General features: G+C 45.4%; 1 protein-coding gene across 2 annotated transcripts in view; it reads left to right on the forward strand.

The window, feature by feature from the left end:
* LANCL2 (LanC like 2) overlaps window positions 1-23611 on the forward strand; it is a 57376-nt gene that overhangs the window by 28798 nt on the left and 4967 nt on the right. For both annotated transcript variants that reach the window (XM_032471171.1, XM_014565779.2), the window contains exons 3-8: window positions 5330-5537; window positions 6327-6474; window positions 7815-7961; window positions 11482-11664; window positions 20353-20529; window positions 22576-22648. In XM_032471171.1, the coding sequence (XP_032327062.1) occupies window positions 5330-5537; window positions 6327-6474; window positions 7815-7961; window positions 11482-11664; window positions 20353-20529; window positions 22576-22648 (936 nt within the window). The remainder of the gene's footprint in view (window positions 1-5329; window positions 5538-6326; window positions 6475-7814; window positions 7962-11481; window positions 11665-20352; window positions 20530-22575; window positions 22649-23611) is intronic.

Below are 23611 nucleotides of genomic sequence, written 5' to 3' on the forward strand. Positions count from 1 at the left end.
GACCCTGAGAGGCACTGGTGGGGTTCGTGGTGCAGGGACGGAGGCCCGGCAGGACACAGATCCAGTCACAGAGCTGTGGAACGCTGCCACTCCCCCCTCCCCTTTACCACTCCGCTGCTGAGGGACTGTTGGCTGCAGTTTCTTTTACCCAGTACATTGTGCCCACCTTTCCATGAAAAGTTACAAGACACACTGAAAGGCAAAATCAGACCAGTCTGAAGAGACTAAACGAACATCAGAACCAGACTGAGATATGCCAGCAATGTTGGAATTATCAAACCAAGAATTTTTAAACACTGTGATTAATATGCTAAGGATTTTAATGAAAAAAGTAGACAACATGCAAGAACTCATGGACAATGTAACCAGATCGATGGAAATCCTAAGAAAGAATTGAACATTAATACTAAATATCAAATATACTGTAACAGATGAAGAATTTCTCTGACAGGCTCATCAGCAGACTAGACCCAGCTAAGGAAAGAACTGAAAAAAAAAAAAAAAAGAAAAAAGCAACAGAGTATCCAGAACTATGGGACAGTGACAGAAGGCTTAACACGCGTGAGATGGAAATACCAGAAGGAGAAGGGACGGAAGCCATGAGGACTGAGAATGTTTCCAAGTTAATATACACCAAACCGCAGGTCCAGGAAGCTCAGAGAATTCCGAAGAGGATAAAAGCCAAAAGCGAAAAAATAAAGGGAAAAAACAAAACCTCACCTAGGCATATAATACGTAAACATGATAAGAGGGAGAGCAAAGATGAAAAATCTTGGAAGAACACAAAGGAAAAAACTTCAGTTACAGAGGAGCAAGGATCAGAATTACAGCAGACTTTTTCAGCCACCGTGCACGCAAGACGAGAGTGGAGAGAAATACTTAAAATATGGAGAGTTAAAAAAAAAAAAACCCCAACAACCTAAGACTTCGTACCCTGTGAAATTATCCTTCAAGGTGAAGGAGAAAGAAAAACTTCCTCAAGCAAAAATCAATGGAATTTGTTCCCATTATACCCGGACTTGCAAGAAATGGTAAAACAAGTTCTTCTGAGAAGGAAAATGATGTAGGTTAAAACCTTGGATCTGCGTTGAAAAAAAAGGGGGGAACCTCAGAAAATGAGTAAGTGAAGGTGAAATACGAACTTTTATTTTTTATTTTAAAATTATCTAATAGATCAAAACTGTTCAAAATACTAGCAGCAGTGTGTTCAGCTCTGTGTGCTTCTGTGTTTGTTTATGTGTGTGCATATATACATGCTTATATGCATATGTTATGTGTGAGAAAAGTGACAGCAAGTGACAAGAGATTGGAGGGAGGAACTGGGAATATTTTGTTATTATAAGGTGCTCGTTCTGCCCTTGAAGTGGTAAAGTGATGTTTGAAAGTGGAGTGGGATTAAATAAGAAAAAAAAAACATCATATAAATAGATGCAGAAAAAGCTTTGACAAAATTCAACACCTGTGCACGATTAAAAAAAAAACTCAGCAAACTAGGAAGAGAGGGGCGCGTCCTCAGCTTGGTAAAGAATGTCCACGAAAAACCTGTGTCGCGTTTGATGGTAAGACACTCAAAGCTTTCCTGCTAGGATCAACAACAAGACAAGAACGTTCAGTCTCTGATGAGCTTGGATACAGAAATCCTCAGCAAAATACCAGCCAACACAGTCCAAGAGCTTTTTTAAAAAAATTTTTTTCTATCTTTTTTTTTTCCTTTTTGGTGGGAAGATGTAATTAGGTTTATTTGTTTATTCTGAGAGGAAGTACCGGGGATTGAACCCAGGATCTCATGCGTGCTAAACATGCACTCTGCCACTTGAACTATGCCCTCCCCCATCAAGAGCTCTCTAAAAGGATATGCCTGAGCGGTGGGATTTGCCCCAGGGGTGCCAGGATGTTGCGTTTCAGCAAACGCAAGCCAATAAATATGATACACGACATTAACAGAATGCAGGCTAAAAATCATACGGTCGTCTGAATAGATGCCGAAAAGGCATTTGATAAAATTCAGCATACTTTCATAATAAAAGCTCTCAACAAGTTTGATATAGAAGGAATATACCTCGACGTAATAAAAGCCTACAGCTGTCCTCATACTCAGTGACACTGATGTGTAGCTAACAATGCTCAGCCTTTCCTCTTACGGCAGGAACAAAAGATAAGGATGCCCAGTCTTGCCACTTCTGTTTAACACAGTGCTCAAAGTTCTAGCTGGAGAAGTTATGCCCCATGAAAGAATGAATGAATGAACGAACGAACGAACTAACAAACAAAATCAGAAAGAAATAAAATTGTTTCTGTTTGCAGGTGACATGATCTTATATATAAAAAAATCCCTGAAGACTCCACCAAAAAAATTAACCGATTGAAAAAAGCCGATAAATTCAGTAGAGCTGCAGGATACAACCACCAGTTGTGCTTTTATACACTAACAACAAAGTACCGGAGAAGGAGTTTAACAGAACAATTCCATTTACAACAGAATCAAAGAAAAATCCTTAGAGGGAGAAGACCTATATACTGAAAATCGTGACACCGATGAAAGTTGAAGAAGCTGCAAGTAAATGGAGCGATATTACCTGTTTATGGATTGGAAGCATAGCGTGGCTAAAATGTCCATACTACCCAAAGTGATCTATAGATTTAGTGCAATCTTTATCAAAATTCTAATGATGTTTTCCAGAGAAATTGAAAATCCTAAAATTTCTGTGGAACTACCGAAGACCCAGAATAGCCAAAGCAATCTTGAGAAAGCTAGGGGCATCACACGTCCTAATTACAAAGGGCTGGTGATCAAAGCAATATATTAGTGGCATCAAAACAGGCATGGAGAGGAGGGGAGGGTGTAGCTCAAGTGCTAGAGCACATGCTTAGCATACATGAGGTCCTGGGTTCAATCCCCGGTACCTCCTCCAAGAATAAACAGATAAACCTAATTACCTCCCAACAACCAAATAAAATAAAATAAAGTAAAATAAAATAAAACAGGCATGGAGACCAGTGGAACAGAATAGAGAGCCCAGAAGTAAACCCATGTATGAATGCGGTTAATTAATCCTTGACAAGGCAGCAGGAACACATTGGGGAAACTGTCTCTTCAAGTAAGTGTGTTGGGAAAACTGGACCCCTGTCTTACACCGCTCTCAAAAAGTGGACTCAAATGGATTAAAGACTTAAAGATGTAAGGCCCGAAAGTGTAAAACTCCTAGAAGAATCTGGCCGTAATTCTTTTGGATATCGTGTCAACAGCACAACCAACAAAACCAAACAGGTGGGGGCACATCAAACTGAACAGCTTCTGCACTGCAAGGGAGACAATCAAAACGAGATGGCAACTTACTGAACAGGAGAAGATATTTGTAGACCATGCATCTTCTAAGGGGTTAGTATTCAAAGCATATTAGGAACGTGTATGACTCAACAGTGAAAAACAAATGACCAATTAAAACATGGACCCAGGGACCTGAGTGGACATTTTTCCAAAGAAGACATCCATCTGGCCGGCATCTATATGAAAAAGTGTTCAACGTCACTCATCATCGGAGAAATGCAAATCAGAACCACAATGAGATACCATCTCACACCTGTTAGGAAGGCTTTTTATTTAAAAAATGTAAAAAAACAGAGAGACAAGTGTTGGTGACGATGTGGAGAAAAGGGTAACCTAGTACATGGGGAGAATATAAATCGGTGCAGCCACTATGGAAAACAGTATGGAGGTTCCCCCGAAAATTAGAAATAAAACTGCTAATAGGTCAGCAGTCTCGCTTCTGGGGAAGTCGGTGTCTCAAAGAGCTGTCCGCACCCCCATGTTCATAGCAGCGTCGTTTACAGCAGCCGAGACACGGAAGCCACCTGAGTACCCATCGATCCTTGAACGGATGAAGAGGTTGTGATCTAAAAAGCGTACCTACTGACTCTTCAATAAAACTATAAATCCAAAAGGGAAGAAAAAAAAGAGAGGTTTTGATCTACCTATGTATGTATGTATCTGTCTGTCTGTCTATCCATCCATTCATATATCTGTCCATCCAACCATCCATCCAGCCATCCATGTATCTATCCATCCATCAGTCTATCTGTCTGTCCATCCATCCATCCACCTGTGTATCCATCCATCCACCCGTCCATCCATCCATCCACCTATGTATACATCCATCCATCTGTCCATCCATCCATACATCCATCCATCCATCCATCCATCCATCCATCCATCCATCCGTCTATCCATCCATACATCTATCCATTGATCCATCTGTCTATCTTATCCATCCGTCCATCCATCCATGTATCTATCCATCCATCCGTGTATCTGTGTATCTATATATCCATCCATCCATCCGTCTGTCCGTCTGTCCATCCATCCATCCATCTATCCATCTGTCCACCCATCTATCCATTGATCCATCCATGTATCTATCCATCCATCTGTCCGTTCATCTGTCCATCCATCCATCCATCCGTCTGTCCGTCTGTCCATCCATCCATCCATCCATACATCTATCCATCCATCCATCTAGATGTCTTATCTATCTAGCTGTCTGTCTAATGGAGTGTTACGCTGTTTATGCATGGAATGTTCAGCCACAAGAAAGAAATCTTGTCATTTGTGACAAAGTGGACGGTCCTAGAGGACATTATGCTAAGTGAAAAAAGCCTGACAGAGAAAAGACACAAACTGTGTGATCTCATATATATACCAATTCTTCAAAAAGACAAACCAAAAATCGAACTCATGGAAACAGAGTAGAAGGGGGATCACCAGGGGTTGGGTGGTGGGGGAAATGCAGAAGTGGCAGTCCCAGGGCACAAGCCTTCAGCTACAGTGTCTACATTTGTACAGGTCTCGTGCCTCAGGGGAGTTCACAGTGCTTCCTTGTCTACGTGTAACTCGCTGAGAGAGCAGGTCTGAGGCGTTCTCATTAATACATGCACAGACCTCAGGTGATAACTGTGTGGGGTGATGGACGTGCCAGTCTGACTGTGGTGTATTTCCCAGTTGTGCATACATCATCCTAAATGTGTACTTCACTGTATATACAGTTGTATTTGTCAGTTGTACCTCAATAAAACTGTGGGGATAAACAGCAAGGCCCCACTGTATATAGCACAGGAAACTATATTCGAGATAACACCTTTAAACTTGCTTTAAATTTTTTCTACCCTGTTTTTTTTTTTTTTTTTTTCATTTTTAAGAAACGTATGTAATTTGGCTTTGCCCCTTCCGAAACACAGGCTTTCTGTAGGCTTTTCCTGGAAGCATAAAATAATGTCCTGAAGGTGCAAAGGCAAGGCAGTAACGCTTTTTTGGGGGGCGGGGGGCTCCTTGCAGGCATAGCCCTCCTGTACCTGCAGCTGTACCGGGTCACGTGTGACCAGACCTACCTGCTCCGGTCGCTGGACTACGTGAAGCGAACGCTTCGGAACCTGAACGGCCGGAGGGTGACTTTCCTCTGCGGAGATGCCGGGCCCCTTGCCGTCGGGGCTGTGGTTTACCATAAACTCAAAAGCGACTGCGAGTCCCAGGAGTGCATCACAAAGTGAGTTTTCAGAGCTGCAGGTACTTTCTCCAAATTCTCAGTCTTGCTGCAGAAAGAGGTTCAAAAGCAGAATTCGACTTTAATTCATCTACTCCTGCAAACAGGGCTCCGGTAGAAGCGAGGAGTTTGTGTATCAGGCCTGATCACATGCTCCCTTGCTGTCCAAGCATGTGTTTGCCTTAATTTCCCCTCAGATTGAGGGGGGACCCAACATGGTTTCTCCTAAGTGGGTTTTGGCTGCCTTCAGTGCATGAAAATCAGCTTGTACACCTTAGGTGCACTTTAATTGTCTATGAAACAATTAGAGATTGTGAACTTTTACTACACCTGTTGGCTCATCTTCTCCTGAAGCGGCAGAAATCGGGGCTCACCGCCGTGGTCTGGAAGCATGTCTGGCAGGTGCCCGTTGGTTAATGTTTGTTAAAGATGGGACGGCTCAAGCTGTACATTTTGGTAACATTGTCATTAAGGTTTTAAATCACTTCCTTGTAATTCTGGATTTCAGAACTGAGTGTCTTGCATGATTCAGAGCACTGTACGTGGTTCATATGTATGTATCTTACATGTTTTAGATGTAAATATAGAACTTTTGAACAGGAAGCTGTTTTGTTATTGGTTTTGAGATCTGAGAGAGAAATTTGGTTTTGTAGTGGGGAAGTTTTTGTTTTCCATTTTTTTTTTTTTAAATCCGTTTAAAGGGAAATAGATGATCTCTAAGGTGAGAGGGCTACTTGCGGTTTCAGGGGGAGGCACTGCAGACGTTCGCGGGTAATTTTTCTTGTCGCGCAGACTCTTACAGCTCCAGAGGAGCGTCGTCTGCCGGGAATCGGACCTTCCCGACGAGCTGCTGTATGGCCGGGCCGGTTATCTGTATGCCTTGCTCTATGTGAACTCGGAGGTGGGCCCCGGCGCCGTGTGCGAGTCGGCTATCAAAGAGGTACTGCGGGATGCCCCCGACTGCGGCGTCCTGTCCCCGCCGCGGCTGCTTGTACAGACTTAGAGGGGTGGCTGGACTCTGCCTCTGGTGGGGGGGGGGGTAATTTCCTGAGGCATCTCATAAGATTAATAAACAGCCCCCTTTTCTTTTCTCCTATCAGGGATTTTTTTTTTAAAAAATTGGATCTGTATTAATTAAGCTGTTTTCACTAGAACCAAACAGCATCTTCAGAAAGACAGAATGTTTATTTCTCCTTCGCGAGGTCTCTGAACAGCTGGGGAGTCCAGGCGAATATGGTTCTTCTGTCTCGCTCCGCCTTATCTTAGGGCCGGGCCCTTCTCTGCAGGACCAGAGCCAGCCGAGCACCAGCAGCCCCCGGGGTGGTGAGGAGGTGGAGGCTGAGCACCTTCCTTAAGGCCGACTAGAAGTTGCCCGCCTCCCTTCTGCTCACATCCCACTTGAAGACCTCAGTCAGGTGACTGTGTGCAGCTGTCTGCATCTCGGAGGCCAGATGCTCAGCTAAAACTTGGAGCATTGTTACCAAAAGTATACAGGGGAGACGATATGAGGAAACAATGAGTGTCCTTGCCCCGTAATCACGACAGTTTTGATCTAACTAGGATCCTGCAATACACCTCCTTTCCTTAGCCTTTCATGAATAAAGCCAGTTCCTCCAGCCTTGGACGGTGTGCAGTCAGCCCGCAGCACCTGCTGGGGATTGGTGCCAGGAATCCTGTCAGACACCCGAATCCTGGGATGTTGGAAGTCCCTTGCGTCAAGTGTTTTATTTGCGCGTAACCTGCACACGCCCTCCCCTGTGCTTTAAATCATCTCTAGCTTACTTGTCACACCCAGTGTAAATGCTAGGGAAATAGTGGCACATATGCAGCCAATTCAAATTTTCCTTTTTGGGAACTTCCTGAATTCCCACCCCCCCTGATATTTTTGACCTGAGGTTGGTTGAATCTGTGGGTGTGGAACCTGCAGTGGATACGGAGAGGGGACCATACTTGCCAGTCTTTTGGGGAAAACATTGAAGCTACAAAGCAAGTAAAAAGTCTAGAAGAGTTTTAGAAGTTTTTCTAGATACTGGTAAACTGTTCATACAAAGACCCTTTGAATTCTTGGTTTCTACTTCTTAATATCTTTTTCTGTTCTGAGATTGTCTTCTGATTTCTCTCTGCCTGTATTTATTAATTAATAAAATAAAGATAACAATGTTGGCTACTAACTAAAGATTTTTAGGTTGTCACCTGTCTATGTAAAGACGTGTTGTTGCTGTTAATTAGGCTAAAACAGATTTCAGTTGTTAAACTTGTGCTGTCTCGTTGTCTCTGCAGGTGGTTGATGCTATAATCGAGTCGGGCAAGGCTTTGTCGCGGGAGGAGAAGAAGGCCGAGCGCTGCCCGCTGCTGTATCAGTGGCACAGGAAACAGTACGTGGGCGCGGCCCACGGCATGGCTGGCATCTACTACATGTTAATGCAGGTGCGTGGCTGGCGCGGGGACCACATTCGGACAGATCCCCGCTGGGACAGCAGACGGGGGCTGAAGTCTTACTACAAACCAAGCAGGTCGAAATGAAATGAGGATCCTACCTGGAGTCCTGGCTCCCTAGGCCCTGCTGCATCCCCAGGCAGGGACCTCCTGAGAGCACATCCCGCGTGCAGTTTCGCGCTGGATTAGATGTCTGCTGCCCAGCTGTATTTCTGTCCAGGTCCTCCTGCTCTTGTAATAGAAAACCTTCCGGGGGCTGGAAGGGCTTCCAGAATCCAGACTGGGGCAGAGGCCTTTACATACTCAGACACCCCCAACTTGCGATCAGTTGCGTTCAGAATTTTTAACTATTTTACTGTTGTGGTTAGGACCTCGTCTCTGAGTCATCCCTGACATCTGGTGGGTTAAGTACTGACTCTTCCATCACACAAAGACCACACCCTGAGTACTGCTGCGGCCTGCTTCCAGCCTTATGGGCTGTGGGTCCCGTGGGTCCCCTCTCTGCTTGCGCACAGCCTTCAGGCAGACCTTGGAGACATCGCGGGTTCGGTTCCAGACCGCTGCGGTAAAGCAAATACCGCAGCGAAGCTAGTCATGGGAGCTTTTGGTCGCACAGTGCATATGATAAAAACTCTTACCATAGTGGATATAGAGGGAGTATATTTCAATGTAATAAAAGAACGAAGCTGGAGGAATAACCCTCCCAGACTTCAGACAATACTACAGAGCTATAGGAATCAAGACAGCATGGTATTGGCACAAAACCAGACACATGGACCAATGGAGCAGAATGGAGCGCCCAGAGATAAACCCACAGACTTGTGATCAGTTAATCTTTGACAAAGGAGGCAAGAATATGCAGTGTAGAAAAGACAGTCTCTTAGGCAAGTGGTGTTGGGAAAGCTGGACAGGTGCATGTAAATCAGTGATATTAGAACCCTCTGTCACACCACACACCAAGGACTTAAACATAAGACCAGACACCATAAACTGAGAAGAAAACATAGGTGAGATGTTCTGTGATATAAATCATAGCAGTGTTCTCCCAGGTCAGTGTATCAAGGCAATAGAAATAAAAACAAAAATAAACAAACCTGATTAAACGTAAGCTTTTGTACAGCCAAGGAGACTATCAACAGAGCAAAAAGACAGCCTACAGAATGGAAGAAAATATTTGCGTATAATGCGACTGACGAGGGCTTAATTTGCAGAATATACAGACAGCTCAGTAACAAAAAACATACAACCCAATCCAAAAATGGACAGAAGACCTAAACAAGCAATTCTCCAGTGAAGACATGCAAATGGCGAAGAGGCCTTTGAAAAAATGCTCAATATCACTAATAATCACAGAAATGCAAATCAAAACTGCAATGAGGTATCACCTCACACCAGTCAGAATGGCCATCATTCAAAAGTCCACAAATGACAAATGCTGGAGAGGCTGTGGAGAAAAGGGAACCCTCCCACACTGCTGGTGGGAGTGCAGTTTGGTGCAGCCACTGTGGAAAACAGTATGGAGGTTCCTCAAAAGACTAGGAATAGACTTACCATATGACCCAGGAATCCTGCTCCTGGGCATATATCCAGAAGGAACTCTACTTCAAAATGACACCTGCACCCCAATGTTCATAGCAGCACTATTTACAATAGCCAAGACATGTAGACAGCCTAAATGTCCATCAACAGATGACTGGATAAAGGAGAAGTGGTATATTTATACAATGGAATACTACTCAGCCATAAAAAATAGCAAGGCCATTTGCAGCAACATAGATGGACCTGGAGATCATCATTCTAAGTGAAGTCAATCAGAAAGAAAGAAAAATACCATATGAGATCACTCATATGTGGAATCTCAAAAAAAAGTGACCCAAATGAACTTATATGTAAAACAGAAACAGACTCACAGACATAGAAAACAAACTTACGGTTACCAGAGGGGAAAGGGGGTCGGGGGTAAGTTGGGAGTTCACGATACACAGATACTAACTAATATATATATATATATGAAAGATAAATAGTAAGGTCCTACTGTGTAGCATAAGGAACTATACCTTGTAATAGCTTATAATGAAAAAGATGAAAAGAAATACATTTATAATTTATATGTGTATATGTATGTATATAAATTATATATATATGTTATAACTGAATCACTGTGCTGTACACCAGAAATTAATACCACATTGTAAATCAACTGTATATCAATTAAAAAAAAAAAGGAATTGCCATCAGCTTCCTTTGGCAGTCGCTAAGCAGCGGTGTGCCAGGACCCGGTCTCACAAGGGCTCACCACGCATGTGTCTCCCAGCCCTGCTCTTGGTGGCTGCCGAGCACCGAGGTGGCTCTGTGTGCGGTTTCATTTGGAAGGCCGTCAGAACGGCATACACAAAACGTTTCAAAATAATCACTTCAACAGAACTCCACTTTCACGGTGGCAGGAAAATCATTCAAAACCCCAGGGAAATGAGAAAACAGACACCCAACTTGTTTGTTGATACTTGAAGTCCTCTTGGAGCCCCACACAGCAAATATGTAGACAGAGTGGATGAAGGAACATCAGGTGGCCTCAGAGGACAGAGGACCATCGCACAGAATGCCTGAGGGGGAGGATGCCAGCAAAAAGGAAGCAAGTTTGTCCCGGAGCACCCTAGCCCTCAGGAACTCTAAGTGCCATGTGCCGTCGAAGGCAGTGGCGGACGGGTGTCCACAGGAGGGGTGAGGTCAGGGCAGCAGAGGGCTGCTGTGAAGATCTTGATGCAGAACAGTTTGAACTCTGCAGTGAGGTCATCCTACTGGGAGGTGACCGTTCCTCCCCTGACCCTTGCTGGAGAGGACAGTGAATGGTCCGGAGGAAGTGAACCAGTTCTTTCTAACTTAAGAAAGCCAGGTGGGAAGGAGAGTTGAAGGGATGCAGAACTGAAACGGGAGCTTCATGAGTGTCCACACAGCCAGCCTCACACACCACCGGCTCTCCCTCCCTGGCTGGCAGCACCGCCGCCATCTCCCACAGGAGACTGAAGTTTCTTTTTCTGGAGAAACAGTTTCGATAAAAGATTTATAGATAAAGGTGTGTGAACGTCTTCATTTAAAAAGTTAGGTAGGATCCTGTGGTGGTTAATTTTGTGTTAATGTGGCTGGGCTACCATGCCCAGGTATTGGGTCACACATTATTCTGGGTGTTTCTGAGGGTGTAGTGGGTGAGATTGACGTTTCAACGGGTGGACTTTGAATGAAGATGTTTGCGCTCCATGAGGTGGGTGGGCCTCTTCTAATCAGTCGAAGGCATCCCTGAGCAAGAAGGAATTCTCCAGCAGACGGCCTTCAGCTTCGTGTGCAGCGTCAACAGGGATCGATGCCCAAGTCTTAAGTAGCTGGAGAATTGAATTAATTCTAATCTTAGATGCTCCTCAGGTGTTTCTAGGTAATTGCTGCTTAATTACATGTAGAGGTTAAAAAAAAAAAAAAACCACGGAAAAACAAATGTTTTGGTTTTGTTTGTTTAAAGCCAGCAGCAAAAGTGGACCAAGAAATCTTGACCGAGATGGTGAAACCCAGCATTGATTACATGCGCCACAAGAGATTTCGATCTGGGAATTACCCGTCATCGCTGAGCAATGAGACAGACCGGCTGGTGCACTGGTGCCACGGGGCGCCGGGTGTCATCCACATGCTCATGCAGGCGTACAAGGTCAGTGCAGCCTCCGTCCTGAGCACCCACGTGTGCAGAGACAGTCAGCACCTCCAAGCTTCCCGTTTGGTTTTGATAAGCGCATTTGCTTGCAAACATAAAACCTTTCGAATTCACGTTGTTACAGAAAGTCTTTTTATTTTGCTGCTTACCACTGGGGTTAGAGCTGTCAGTGTACGTGTGTGTGTTTTAACAGGAATCGTATTCATGTGTTAAAAAAAAAACCTAAATGACAGCATACTAATGATTTTTATTCTAATAAGTACAAATAACCAGTAAGGCAGTGGACAGTATTATAACCAAAATGCCTCTTTGTTTGACGTCACATCATTTGATTTCCTTGTTTGCATAAGCTTTTATTGCTTGACGTGATGGTGAAGATTCAGGAGCTTTTAAATTTGAGTTTAAAACTACTATAAAATTATTTACAAGAGATAAATGTGGCATTCAAATTTTTACACAGAGTGGGTAATTACAAGAAAACAGGCAGTAATTTTATTAATTAATTGCAGTAGGGTCTAGATCTGGGCACAGTATTAAGAATACTGTTGATTCCTCTCCTGGACTTTGAATTGTCATGCCAGTTGAAAGCGAACAACGCTTCTTCTGCAATTTTATTTCTGTTTTAATGCATCATTATTTGTAATAATTAATGTCAGAGATTGTTGCTTATAGACCCAAGTATGTAACTGTCAGCACAATGATCGATAAGTGTCTGGCAGGGTCTCTCAGTTCTGCAGAAACAGATGGAGTCACGGGAGCAGAATTCACTTGTCTACATGACAGTTACAGGAGAACTGGCCCCTGATTGAATTTTATTTTCCTTTTATGAGTAACTATAGTAAGTTAGTTAGAAAAACTGAGGAATTCTCTCAGGTTTTCGGCTAATTTCTCAGAATTTTTTTAGTCCTACAAAACACGAAAAATAATTCACATAATGTAAAAGTCAAGTGTAAGCATTCAAGAAGGTAACTCAAAGTTACGGTTTTTGGTGAGAGGGAAGCCTGGTAAGTATACTTTTTGGAAATAGGAAGAACTTAGTGATTCGTGTTCCTAACACTAGTTTCAGCTTTTGAATTAAAACTCGATTCTGTTCGCATCGCTGCCTCCCGTTTTCTAGACTTTAGAACAGTTGTATCTTCAGGGACATAGAGATAAGTCTAATATAATAAATATCCAACCAGAGTATCTGAGCACAGTATTGACAGCGCAAACAGGAACCCTCTGATACTCAGAACAGACACAGTGACTTCATTGAAAGTGGAAGTTTCTGCTTGTCAGACCCCTTTTGTCTTTCGCATTAAAGACGATCAGCTGTCGAGGGAGGCACTCCTGGCAGCCGATGGCCTTGGCTCCTGGGGGTCTCCCCACGCATTTCAGCGCCTGAGCTGTGGGTGGGGAGCACTAAGACCCCACGCTTAGTCACTGAAACTTCATTTTGTCCATTTACGTCAAGATTCTCAAACATGAGGAAGGAGGAGGTACAGCAGGATTTTCTAGGGCAGAGGCACCAGTGGGAATTTGGAGACACGTTTATAACACGGTTTTACAGTTGGGGGTGAAGGGAGGGAGGGCTGTAGCTCAAGCGGTAGAGCGCGTGCTTAGCACGCATGAGGTCCTGGGTTCGATCCCCAGTCCCTCCTCTAAAAATAAACTGAATTACCCCCCCCCGCCAAAATAAAGTAATTAAATACTATAATAATAAATAAACATATTTAAAAAAACAAAACAAAACAATTGGGGGTAAAAATACATCTTCCTAGTGTAAGTGAGTGGAGTGAAATTTGTGTTTGGCTGGGGCAGAGGGTGGTGCACAGCTGGGGAAACAGCTCTTAGACTCTGTTTTCTCTCAAGTTATTGTTAACTGAGAGTAAGAGGGTCCGCGTCCATTGAGACCATCTCTTAAAATCAGGAAGTGTTTAACTTTTGTTTAGTAACAGGCGTTCAACAGTGTCTTATGCTGGCACGTAAAGACGTTAAGTGCTTCAGGAACACTCATGAAGGCGTAAGGTGTTCAAGCATTTGAAAACCTTATTAATGTCTTTCACAAATAAAACTGTAAGTTGAGTCCAGCTTCACTCACTTTCTTTTCCCTTCCTGTAGGTGCTAGTCACCTTTCAGCTAGGGTTTGCTCTTCTTTGTATGAACATGTTATTGTATTGTATTGTATTTTGTTTTGTTTTAACTTTTTTACTGAGTTATAGTCATTTTACAATGTTCTGTCAAATTCCAGTGTAGAGCACAATTTTTCAGTTATACATGAACATACATATATTCATTGTCACATTTTCTTTGCTGTGAGCCACCACAAGATCTTGTATACATTTCCCTGTGCTGTACAGTATAATCTTGTTTATCTATTCTACATTTTGAATTCCCAGTCTGTCCCTTCCCACCCCCCGCCCCCTTGGCAACCACAAGTTTATATTCTATGTCTGTGAGTCTGTTTCTGTTTTGTGTTTATGTTTTTTTTTTTGTTTTATTTTTAGATTCCATATATGAGCAATCTCATATGGTATTTTTCTTTCTCTTTCTGATTGACTTCACTTAGAATGACATTCTCCAGGGACATCCATGTTGCTGCAAATGGTGTTATGTTGTCATTTTTATGGCTGAGTAGTATTCCATTGTATAAATACCACGTCTTCTTTATCCAGTCATCTGTTGATGGACATTTAGGCTGTTTCCATGTCTTGGCTGTTGTAAATGGTGCTGCTGTGAACATTGGGGTGCAGGTGTCATTTTGAAGTAGGGTTCCTTCTGGATATATGCCCAGGAGCAGGATTCCTGGGTCATATGGGAAGTCTATCCTAGGCTTTTGAGGAATCTCCACACTGTTTCCCACAGTGGCTGCACCAAACTTCATTCCCACCAGCAGTGCAGGAGGGTTCCCTTTTGTATGAACATGTATTACTTAAAATTATTTAGTATTTTAGATGGCCTTGGGGAAAAAAAGTCAAGATTTTAACAATATTTCCATGCTGTAGTAGGAACTTTATTAACTGTAAATGGTTTCCCAACAAATTACATTTGGGGACCTCATAGCTGGAAGCTACTTTGATGAAGAGCTAACAGTCAGTTCTTGATTATCTGACGGTAAATCACAGGTAACGGCAACAAATTCTGCCTTCCTCTGACCGCACATTTAAGCCCTAGGACACTAGCAGTTTGTATGGACTTGGCGGGGTAAACAAATGCTCACGTCGGTCAAATGAAATTGCATTTGGAAAGGTAAACACGTTGCGCAAGAAAACCGCGTGAGTCACCCCGAAGTGGTATCAGTGGAATCCTTTGATTCTGCGCTAAATGAATGAGACAGCCGTACCCCCCTCCCTAAACCCGCAAGCCTGCTCTGACATTCCCAGAGCAGAGCTGTGTTAGGAATGTGTCCTGATGGGCACCTGCTGACTGTACATCAGGAAATATTTTCATAGAAATTATGTTCCAAAAGCTCATTTGTAAGTTGGTTTTTTCCCAACATGGAATGTCTGTCTAGGTGGTGTATATCAGAGTCACCTGGAGAGATTTTTTTCCAACTGTGCCTCCTCCTTCCTCAAGATTCTGATAACTTCCTAATGTTAAGCATTATTTATAAACATACTATGATTTATCCCTTTGTTTTTCAACTGTGTCTGCTTTTTTTTTTTTTTTTTTACACTATTTTGAATAAGCTGCAGTGAACATTCTTGCTACAGGTCTTTCTGTGGACGTGTGTTTTCATTTCTTTGCCGCTGATGCCTGGGAGTGGAATTGCTAAATCAGAAGGTAGCCTGTTGGGTTTGCTAAGACCCTGCCAGACCTCTTCTCCAAGGGCTGAGCTGTTTTGCATCCCGTCAGCGGCTCAGGGGAGTTCGGGTTGCTCTACGTCTCTGCCAGCACTTGGCGTTGGAAGCCGCCTCAGTTTTACTCTGGTGGGTGGTTCATCGTGGTTTTAGTTTGCGTCTTCCTGATGATTAAGGATGTTGAGCAGTTTTGCTTGTGCTCATGGGTCGTGTGTACAGTTGATCCTTGAACAACACGGATTTGAACCGTGTGGGGCCACTTTTATGAGGATTTTTTTCAACAAATAGTTACAGTACCACACAGTCCAGGGTGGGTTGAATCTGAGGATACAGAAGGGCACACAGAGGGGGCCGACGGTAACATTATGTAAGTGTTTCCAACCCCCACGTTGCTCGTGGGTCAGCTGTGTATCTTTGTTGAGTGTCTGTTCATATCTTTTACCCACACTGTTTTATGTATTTTATTTTTTATCCCTTCGTTACTGAGTTGTAAAAGTTCTTCATATGTTTCGGTTACAAGTCCTTTTGTTAGATACATGTTTTGGAAATAATTTATCCCAGTCTGTAGTTGGCCTAATCATATTTTCTTTTTTTTTTTTTAGTCTTTTTTTTATTATTTTTTATTGATTTACAATCATTTTACAATGTTGTGTCAAATTCCAGTACAGAGCACAATTTTTCAGTCATACATGAACATACATATATTCATTGTCACATTTTTAAATCATATTCTTTATGAATAGTTTTTAATTCTGATAAAGTCTATCTTATCCTTTTTTTTTTTTTTTTTTTTTTTAATGGCAGTCACTTTCTGTATCTTGTCTAAGAAATGTTACTTACCCCCAGGTTACACCGATAATGTTCTCCAGCATGCTTCATAGATTTAGATTTTACATTTAGAACTGTGATCTGTCTCAAATTAAGTTTTGTATGTTATAGGAGGAGGTAATTAGGTTTATTTATTTACTGATTTATTTTAACAGAGGGACTGGGGATTAAACCCGGGACCTCGTGCATGCTAAGCACGTGCTCTACCCCTTGAGCTCTACCCTGTCTCCCAAGTTTTGTATGTTACATGAAGCAAGGAGTGAGGTTTTTCTTTTAACCATAGGGGTATCTGATTGTTCCCACATCACTTGTTGAAAAGATGCTTATCCCCACCCCCCCCCCCCATTTGATTGATTCAGTGCGTATAAAGGCACTTGCTTGGTCAAGACCAAGAGACCTGGTAAGTGTGGGTTTATTTCTAGGCTCTGTTCTGTTACTCTGGCCTGTTTACCTGTCACTATGGTAACATGTGGATTGAATTAGTCTGGCTTTATTGTAAGTTTCAAAGTCAGGTAATTTAAGGCTGCAACTTTGTTGCTCCTTTTCAGAATTGCTTTAAATATTCCACATTGGAATCCTTTGCATCCTATTTAAGTTTTAGAAATTAGTTTGTCAGTGTCTGCAAAAGAGGTCTGTTGGGATTAAGACTGAAACTGCATTCCATCTGTAGATCAATTTTGGTAGAAATGATGTCAATATTGACTGTTCTTACCCACAGATACGGTATTATCTCTCCATTTATTTACATTTTCTTTCACATATGTCAGTAACATTTTATACTTTTTGATGTCTTTATATTTAATGTGTGTCTCTTCAGAATTGGGACTTGCCTAGCAAGGCAGCCTCACAATCTCAGCCTTTAATTTGAAGTGTTCAGTTCATGTATAGTTAATGTCATTATTTATATTGGGTTGGATTTGGCTCAGCCTCTTTTCCACGTGGTTTCTGTTGGCTGCATCTTAGAACCTTTTTTTTTTTGATCTTTGGTTTTTTTCCTTCTTGCCTTTTTTAGGGAGGTAGGAGAGATTAATTGGATATTTCCTAGAATTCCATTGTAATTTCTCTGTTGGCTCTTCAACTGTCTGTTTGCACATATTTTTAGTGGTCGCTCAATACGCGTCTTTAACATTGCAACATACAGATTGCAATACACGTTAACTTTTCATAGTCTGCTCAGCGTTAACACTGTAACTTCACAGAAACTGTAGGAAAGGACCGGGTGCGCGTTGTCTGACTGCAGCCCTGTATGTCTTCACTGTCAGACATGTCAGCAAACGCTGCAAACCCCCAATACCGTTTTATAATCTTTGCTTTTTAAATGGTCCTATGTATTTTAAGGAAATTAAGACAAAAGAACGTGGGCTTTGATATGTTTGTATATTTCCCCTTTTCGGTGCTCTTCACTCCTCCCGGAAGCTCCAGCCCCTCACCTGGCACCGTCTCCTTCAGCCCAAAGAACCTCCATTAGCATTTCTTGGAGTCTAGGTTTGCTGGCCATACATTGATTTTCACGCATCTTACGTCTGTCTTTATTCCCCCTTCATTCTTTAAAGATATTTTTGCCGAGAGTAGAATTCTACGCTGACAGTTTAATTTTTCCCTTTCAGAACTTCAAAAGATTCAGCTCTACTGTCTTGTGGCCTCCACGGTTCTGAGAAATCCGTCATCCATTACGCGCAGTGTGTGTCTTCTCCGGAAGCTTTCAGAGTTTCCTCTTTTTTTGGTTTTCAGTTTTATCATGCATGCACCTCTGTGTCTGTCTCTATTTGTCCTGCTTTGACATTCCTTAAGCTCCTTAAACTTGTAATTGCATGTCTGTCAGTGCATTTGCTAAACGTTAAGCCATTACTTTCCAACAGGTCTCTGAGGCTTTTATTTTTAGGGTTTTTTTCCTTTTCTGTAATTCAGATTGCGTAATTTCTGTGTAACTCCCATTTATCCAGCTTCGTCTTCACTAATGGTTTCCTTTTCTACGTCCAGTCTGCTATTCAGCCTACTCAGTGAGTTTACTTATCTCACCTGTTGGCACTTTTTCAGTTCCCGGGTTTCTGTTTCTTTTTATAGTGACATTTTCTCTCAGATTTCCAGACCATTCATTGACAATGAGTGTAGTTTCCTTTTCACCCTGAAAGATTTTAAATAACTGCCTCAGATCCTCGTTTCTGTTTTCAACACTTGGTCGTCTCAGCGTCTGTCGGAGAAGTCACAACGGCCACCCAGAGTTACACAGTTAGTGTTTGTGGAAGAGGGAATCCAGCCAGTGTCTTCCTACTCCAGGTCCCTTGCGTCCAGAGACAGTGCATGCCTCTTCCGGCTTTTAGTCCTGACATTGCCCAGGGAAATTCACCATTCGAGAAAAGTAAGATGGATAAGTAAACAGATTTTCTGGCCAAGTTTTAATGGCTACGATGTAGAGGTGATGGGGCAAGGAATAGCGACTTTATTTGGAAAGCTGGCAGACCGAGAAGATGGAGGTAATGTCCTGGAGAACCATCTTCCCCACGTCAGAATTCAGGCTCCTTTTATACTGAAAAGGGGAGGGGGTGTGGTTGGTTGTTGTAAACTTCTCGGTGCAGGAATCCTTTGTTCTTGCAGCTGTCCCCTGGGGGTCAGGTCATGGCGCCCCTGCAGACCTCCAGCAAAACAAATGTCATTTTCTATTCTGCAACTTGTTGTCTTTAAGTACAAAAGTGTTAACATCCTTAAAGGTCAGAGCCTTGAGAACGGGCTCTCCTGTCTATTTCAGGCTAAAGGCAACACTGTTTTATAAAAGGTGCAGAGCTGGCAAGACTGAGCCCAGAAAGCAGGGCACAGGGTTAAAGCCAAAGGAACAGATCTCATATGGAGTCAGATCTGTTCTTTTCTGCTACACTATTAGCTTTGATCAAATGTTTGTGTAGGATGGGCAAGTTTCTCTTTATAGTTCATCTGAAGAGGCTTCAGACACAAGCGACAGGATGGAGCGTGTGTGCTGGCAGGGCAACGTGAAGGAATGGTAGCTGATGGCAGCTCAGAAGTCGTTAGCTCTGTCTGGGTGCCAGGCACTGTTCAAAGAGCTGCTTGTACGTGACTTCATCTTAACCCAACAAGCCGCTGAAATAAAGAAATGGTGAAGAAGACAAAGACGTAAGAGGTGAAGTGACTTGTCCAGGGCCCCCGGTAACGGTGACAGAGCTGAGATTCAGACGCCGGCAGTCTGACCCCAGAGCCCGAGTCTCAGTGCTTTCATGAGTGCAAGTTGCTTCTGACCCCGCGAGACTCTGCCCTGGGAGCGGTGACTGACGTGGGAGTGTGGCCCTGCCCCGGGGCGGACCCTGGGTGCGGTTCAGGCCCTTTGCTTTCCCTGCAGCCTCCGACCTTCTCAGCCACGTGCCCAGGAGGAGGTCACTGCTCGGCAGTCATAAGGAGGGTCCTGTTTTCCACCCCAGGAATGTGTCCCCAGTGACCTTTTTGCCACTGATCTGTGGTCCAAAACTCGTTTGCCCTAGAATGCAGTGAGTTAGGCAGGTGGAGAGTGCTCATGAGAGATTCGGAGGAGAGGACGAGGGAGAGGCCAAAAGTGATGTGTGAAGGGAATCTGGGGAGGTGAGAATGGCGCTTTGTCTCGCCGGGCGTGCTTTGTCTGTCCACTTAAGCCCCTCCCCGGAGCTGGAAGCACTGTGCGAGTTTACGTCCTCTCATGGGGCACTTTTCGTGCGTGGCTGACCTGAGATATAGAATGTTCCAGACGTAGCCGCCAGGATGCTGTGAAACCGTCGACCACCCGCTACACGAGCAGGAATTTCAGGGCCGCAGCCTGGGTCTGTTGGTGACAAAAACATCTTCACAAAAGAGATCTGCTAGTTTCCCCTTTGCTTTTTGAACTCGGTCTTAGAACTGCTTTTGAAAAACCAGGCACGGACGGAGGACGAGGAGGAGGAGGAGCGGACGGGGCCGCGGGGCTGCTGGTGTGATGCTCCGGCGGGGGTTGGTCCTACCCCCCCCCCCACTCCCCCGCTGCCTGAACAGGAAGGGAAGCGTTTTGCTGCCTCTTATGGAAGCCGTCTCTTTAACGCTGACCTGCTCTCCCCTGGCCCAGGTGTTCAAGGAAGAGAAGTACCTGAAGGACGCCATGGAGTGCAGCGACGTGATCTGGCAGCGGGGCTTGCTGCGGAAGGGCTACGGAATCTGCCACGGGGCCGCCGGCAACGGCTACTCCTTCCTGTCCCTGTACCACCTCACGCAGGACAAGAAGTACCTCTACCGCGCCTGCAAGGTACGGGCCTCCGGCCAGACGGCCCCGGGCCCCCCGGAGCGTGCACAGCGCCCCGCACGCTCCCTCCTCCTCCGGGCGTGCTCTCCCGGCTCTGGGGCTCCTCCCGGCCCAGCCTTGCCCCTGGCCGCTCTGTGTCAGGGGCCCCTCCTGTGAGGTGGGTCCAGGGAGTGACCTGCTCGGGTGCCCTCCTGCGCAGTTAACTAGCTTTATGACTTGGGGCGCTCCTTCAAGCTTCAGTGCCCCCATCTGTAAAAATGCTACCCTCCTCGGTTTGTTCCAGGAGGAATTAATTGAGATAACGGGCAGGTCGCCTTGTAGCGGCCCCTGCTTACCAGCCTCCAGTGTTTTCCCACGGCCGCTTGTCCAGGTCACGGCCCTCAGTGGTGCCTGGAGTGGAGCCCGGCGCCACGTAAGAGGCGAATTAAGTATGCATCCGAGGTGTGAAAACGAATGCGCAGAGCAGCACCCTGGAGAATGTTGGCAGGTGTTTTTATTATTATACACACTTCACAGAATAGAGTTACAGAGACGCAGAAAAACAGAATACACCAGAGTGTTGACCATGACGCTTGGTAGACGGAGGCGTTCCGGGCGGCTTATTCTGTAAATTTCTTACTGTCATGAGACCTTTTCTCCAACCAGGTGGACTAGAGCCCCCCGCCCCGGTGCCCGGGACACGTGTGCTGCTCAGTGTCCGCACGCGCAGAGGGGCGCAGGGGGGGCAGGCGCTGAGCGCGGGCGTCGGGAGGTGACCTAGGGCACAGCTGGAGGGGTGGGAGCCTTGCCACCAGCGGAGGGGGCTGGAGGGTGCGTCCTCCGTCCCTGTGGCCGGAGCAGGCGACGGGGCAGGACAGGTGAGGGCGGCGATCATAGCAGCAGGTGGTGAAGGAAACGTGGAGACTGGCAGAGACCGCACGCCGGGCGAGGCACGGCTAGTTTTCTGAAGGTGACGAGCTTGGCAGGTGGCCGGGCAGGTGTGGCGAGGCGAGGTGGAGCCCGCCGGGTACGGGGGATGCTGTGCACAGGCCGGGAGCGCTGGGGGCTGCGGGGGGCTGAGCGGTGGAGTCGGGGGGACGGAGGCCAGGGGAAGCGCGTCCTCGCCTGTAGTCAGCCCACCTCAGCCTCGGGCACACCTGAGCCTCAGTGGGGAGCTCTGAGAGAATGCCGGGAGCCCCCCCTAGATCAGGCGGGAGGGGGCCCAGCCCCCAGGGGGTGCTCGTGGCCAGCCTTGCGGGTCCTTCCTCCGGAAGGGGGGCCTCCCAAGGGTGTGGAATTTGTGTTCAGACTCCTCTCTTGAAGGGCTCGCCATGGTCGCAGTGGAATGAACGGGGTAGAGGTCGGGTTTCTCCAAACTGTTGCTTAATGATTAATGCAAGAAATGTTGAGTTATAAACCGAGGCGTGGGCTGCCATACGGAAGGGGAGAGATTCAGAAGCACTTCGGATGTTGGGACCACGGAATTTAGTGGCCTTTTTTTTTTTAATGTGGAGAAGAGGGAGATGGACGAATGTCGCCCTGATGTCTGACTGGGGCCACCAGATGGCTGGAGCGTCACACGAGCTGGAAGAGGGAGCGGGTTCGGAGGCAGGAGGCAGGGGAGGTCTTATTTTATACGCACTGAGTTTGATGCTCCTTGTGATTCTCTGTATACATGTGACCAAAAAAATAAGTTCCCTTAAGCAGAAACAGGGAAACGCATTATAATGTAAAAACCCGTTGGAGGGGTTTAAGAGGGAAGGACCGGGAGCGCAAGGGAAGTGGCTGAGAAAGCAGAGGGCTGACTTCTCAAGATGAGCCCGCGGCCGATCACAGCGGGCGGCCCCCTTTGGAGGGGAGTGCCACCCGACAGGCGAGGGGACGGGCCCAGGCGGGTGTCCCCAGCTCAGAAGACGGGGTGCTGCGTCCCCACCGAGCCCGCACTCCTGACCGCTCGCCCCCCCGGGACTCTGGTGTCTTTGATTCTCGGTGGACTCCCCGTGGTGTCTCATCTGTCACGCTTGCCCGAGTGCGGTCTCCGCTCTTACAGGTACATCTGTTCCCTCCTAGTTCGCAGAGTGGTGTCTCGAGTACGGAGCACACGGGTGCCGCATTCCCGACAGGCCCTACTCTCTCTTTGAAGGTAAGCGCCGGGAGCAGCTCCAGGCCTCCGTGTCTGGGGGCGGGAGTCTGTCCCTCTGTCCGTCTGCACCGGCCCTGTCACGGCTGGTCATCCTGACCCCGCAGCTGTTAGATGGCTGTGAGCAGAACCGTTCACTGCTGAAAGTCACCCGAGTCTCTTTCCTGGCCCATTTTGGGCTCCTGTGAAAGTCTTCCGGGTATTTTGGGATCTTTTGTGAAATCTGTAGGGATGCACAACGCAGGCTGCGTGCTGCTCAGTAATGGAGGAAACAGTAAGTTCCCTCCCCTGCATTTCATCTGCGACATTGTGTGTGTGTGGCATTGACCTGTTCACAGCCGACTTGGTCGGTTATTTAAAATAATGTAATTGTTCAAGTCTTAGAAAGAATAACCAACATTAGTAATTTAAAAGTGTTAAAAAGTAAAAATAGTCACTGGAAAAAATACTGAGAGAAAATTGAAGACAGTTCTGGAAAACAGGAAACCAGCAAAGAACATTGAGTCTTCTGCAGGCACAGAGCATACAGAATGCAATTCAGGAAGACAGGAACAGAAGTCCCACAGAGACGTCAGATAGTCTTCGCTTAGTGTATATGTGTGTGTGTGTGTGAGTGAGAACTGGGTACTTTGCAACACAAGCCGCGGGAACCAAAGGGCAAAGCTTAAATGTGTTAGGGTGAATCGATGCTGACTTTTTAAGGAACTTGAGAGCTGCATTTCATTCTAATTCCAAAATACATTTCAGAAGGAATAAATGATTGGATACTTTTTTAAAAAAAATCAAAGAGGGTTGAGCTTGGTCGGGTGCTTTTCCTGCATCAGGTGATAAGATCACTGGTTCTTCTTTGACTTCCTAGTGTTCTGGGTCACGCTGGTTCGATTTTCGAATATTAAGCCAGTCTTGCATCTCTGGGATAAACCCCACTTGGCCCTGGTGTACAGTTCTGACCCTGCGGAACTGTAT

The sequence above is a fragment of the Camelus ferus genome, chromosome 31 (genome assembly GCF_009834535.1).
Source record: "Camelus ferus isolate YT-003-E chromosome 31, BCGSAC_Cfer_1.0, whole genome shotgun sequence".
Classification (NCBI taxonomy): Eukaryota; Metazoa; Chordata; class Mammalia; order Artiodactyla; family Camelidae; genus Camelus; species Camelus ferus.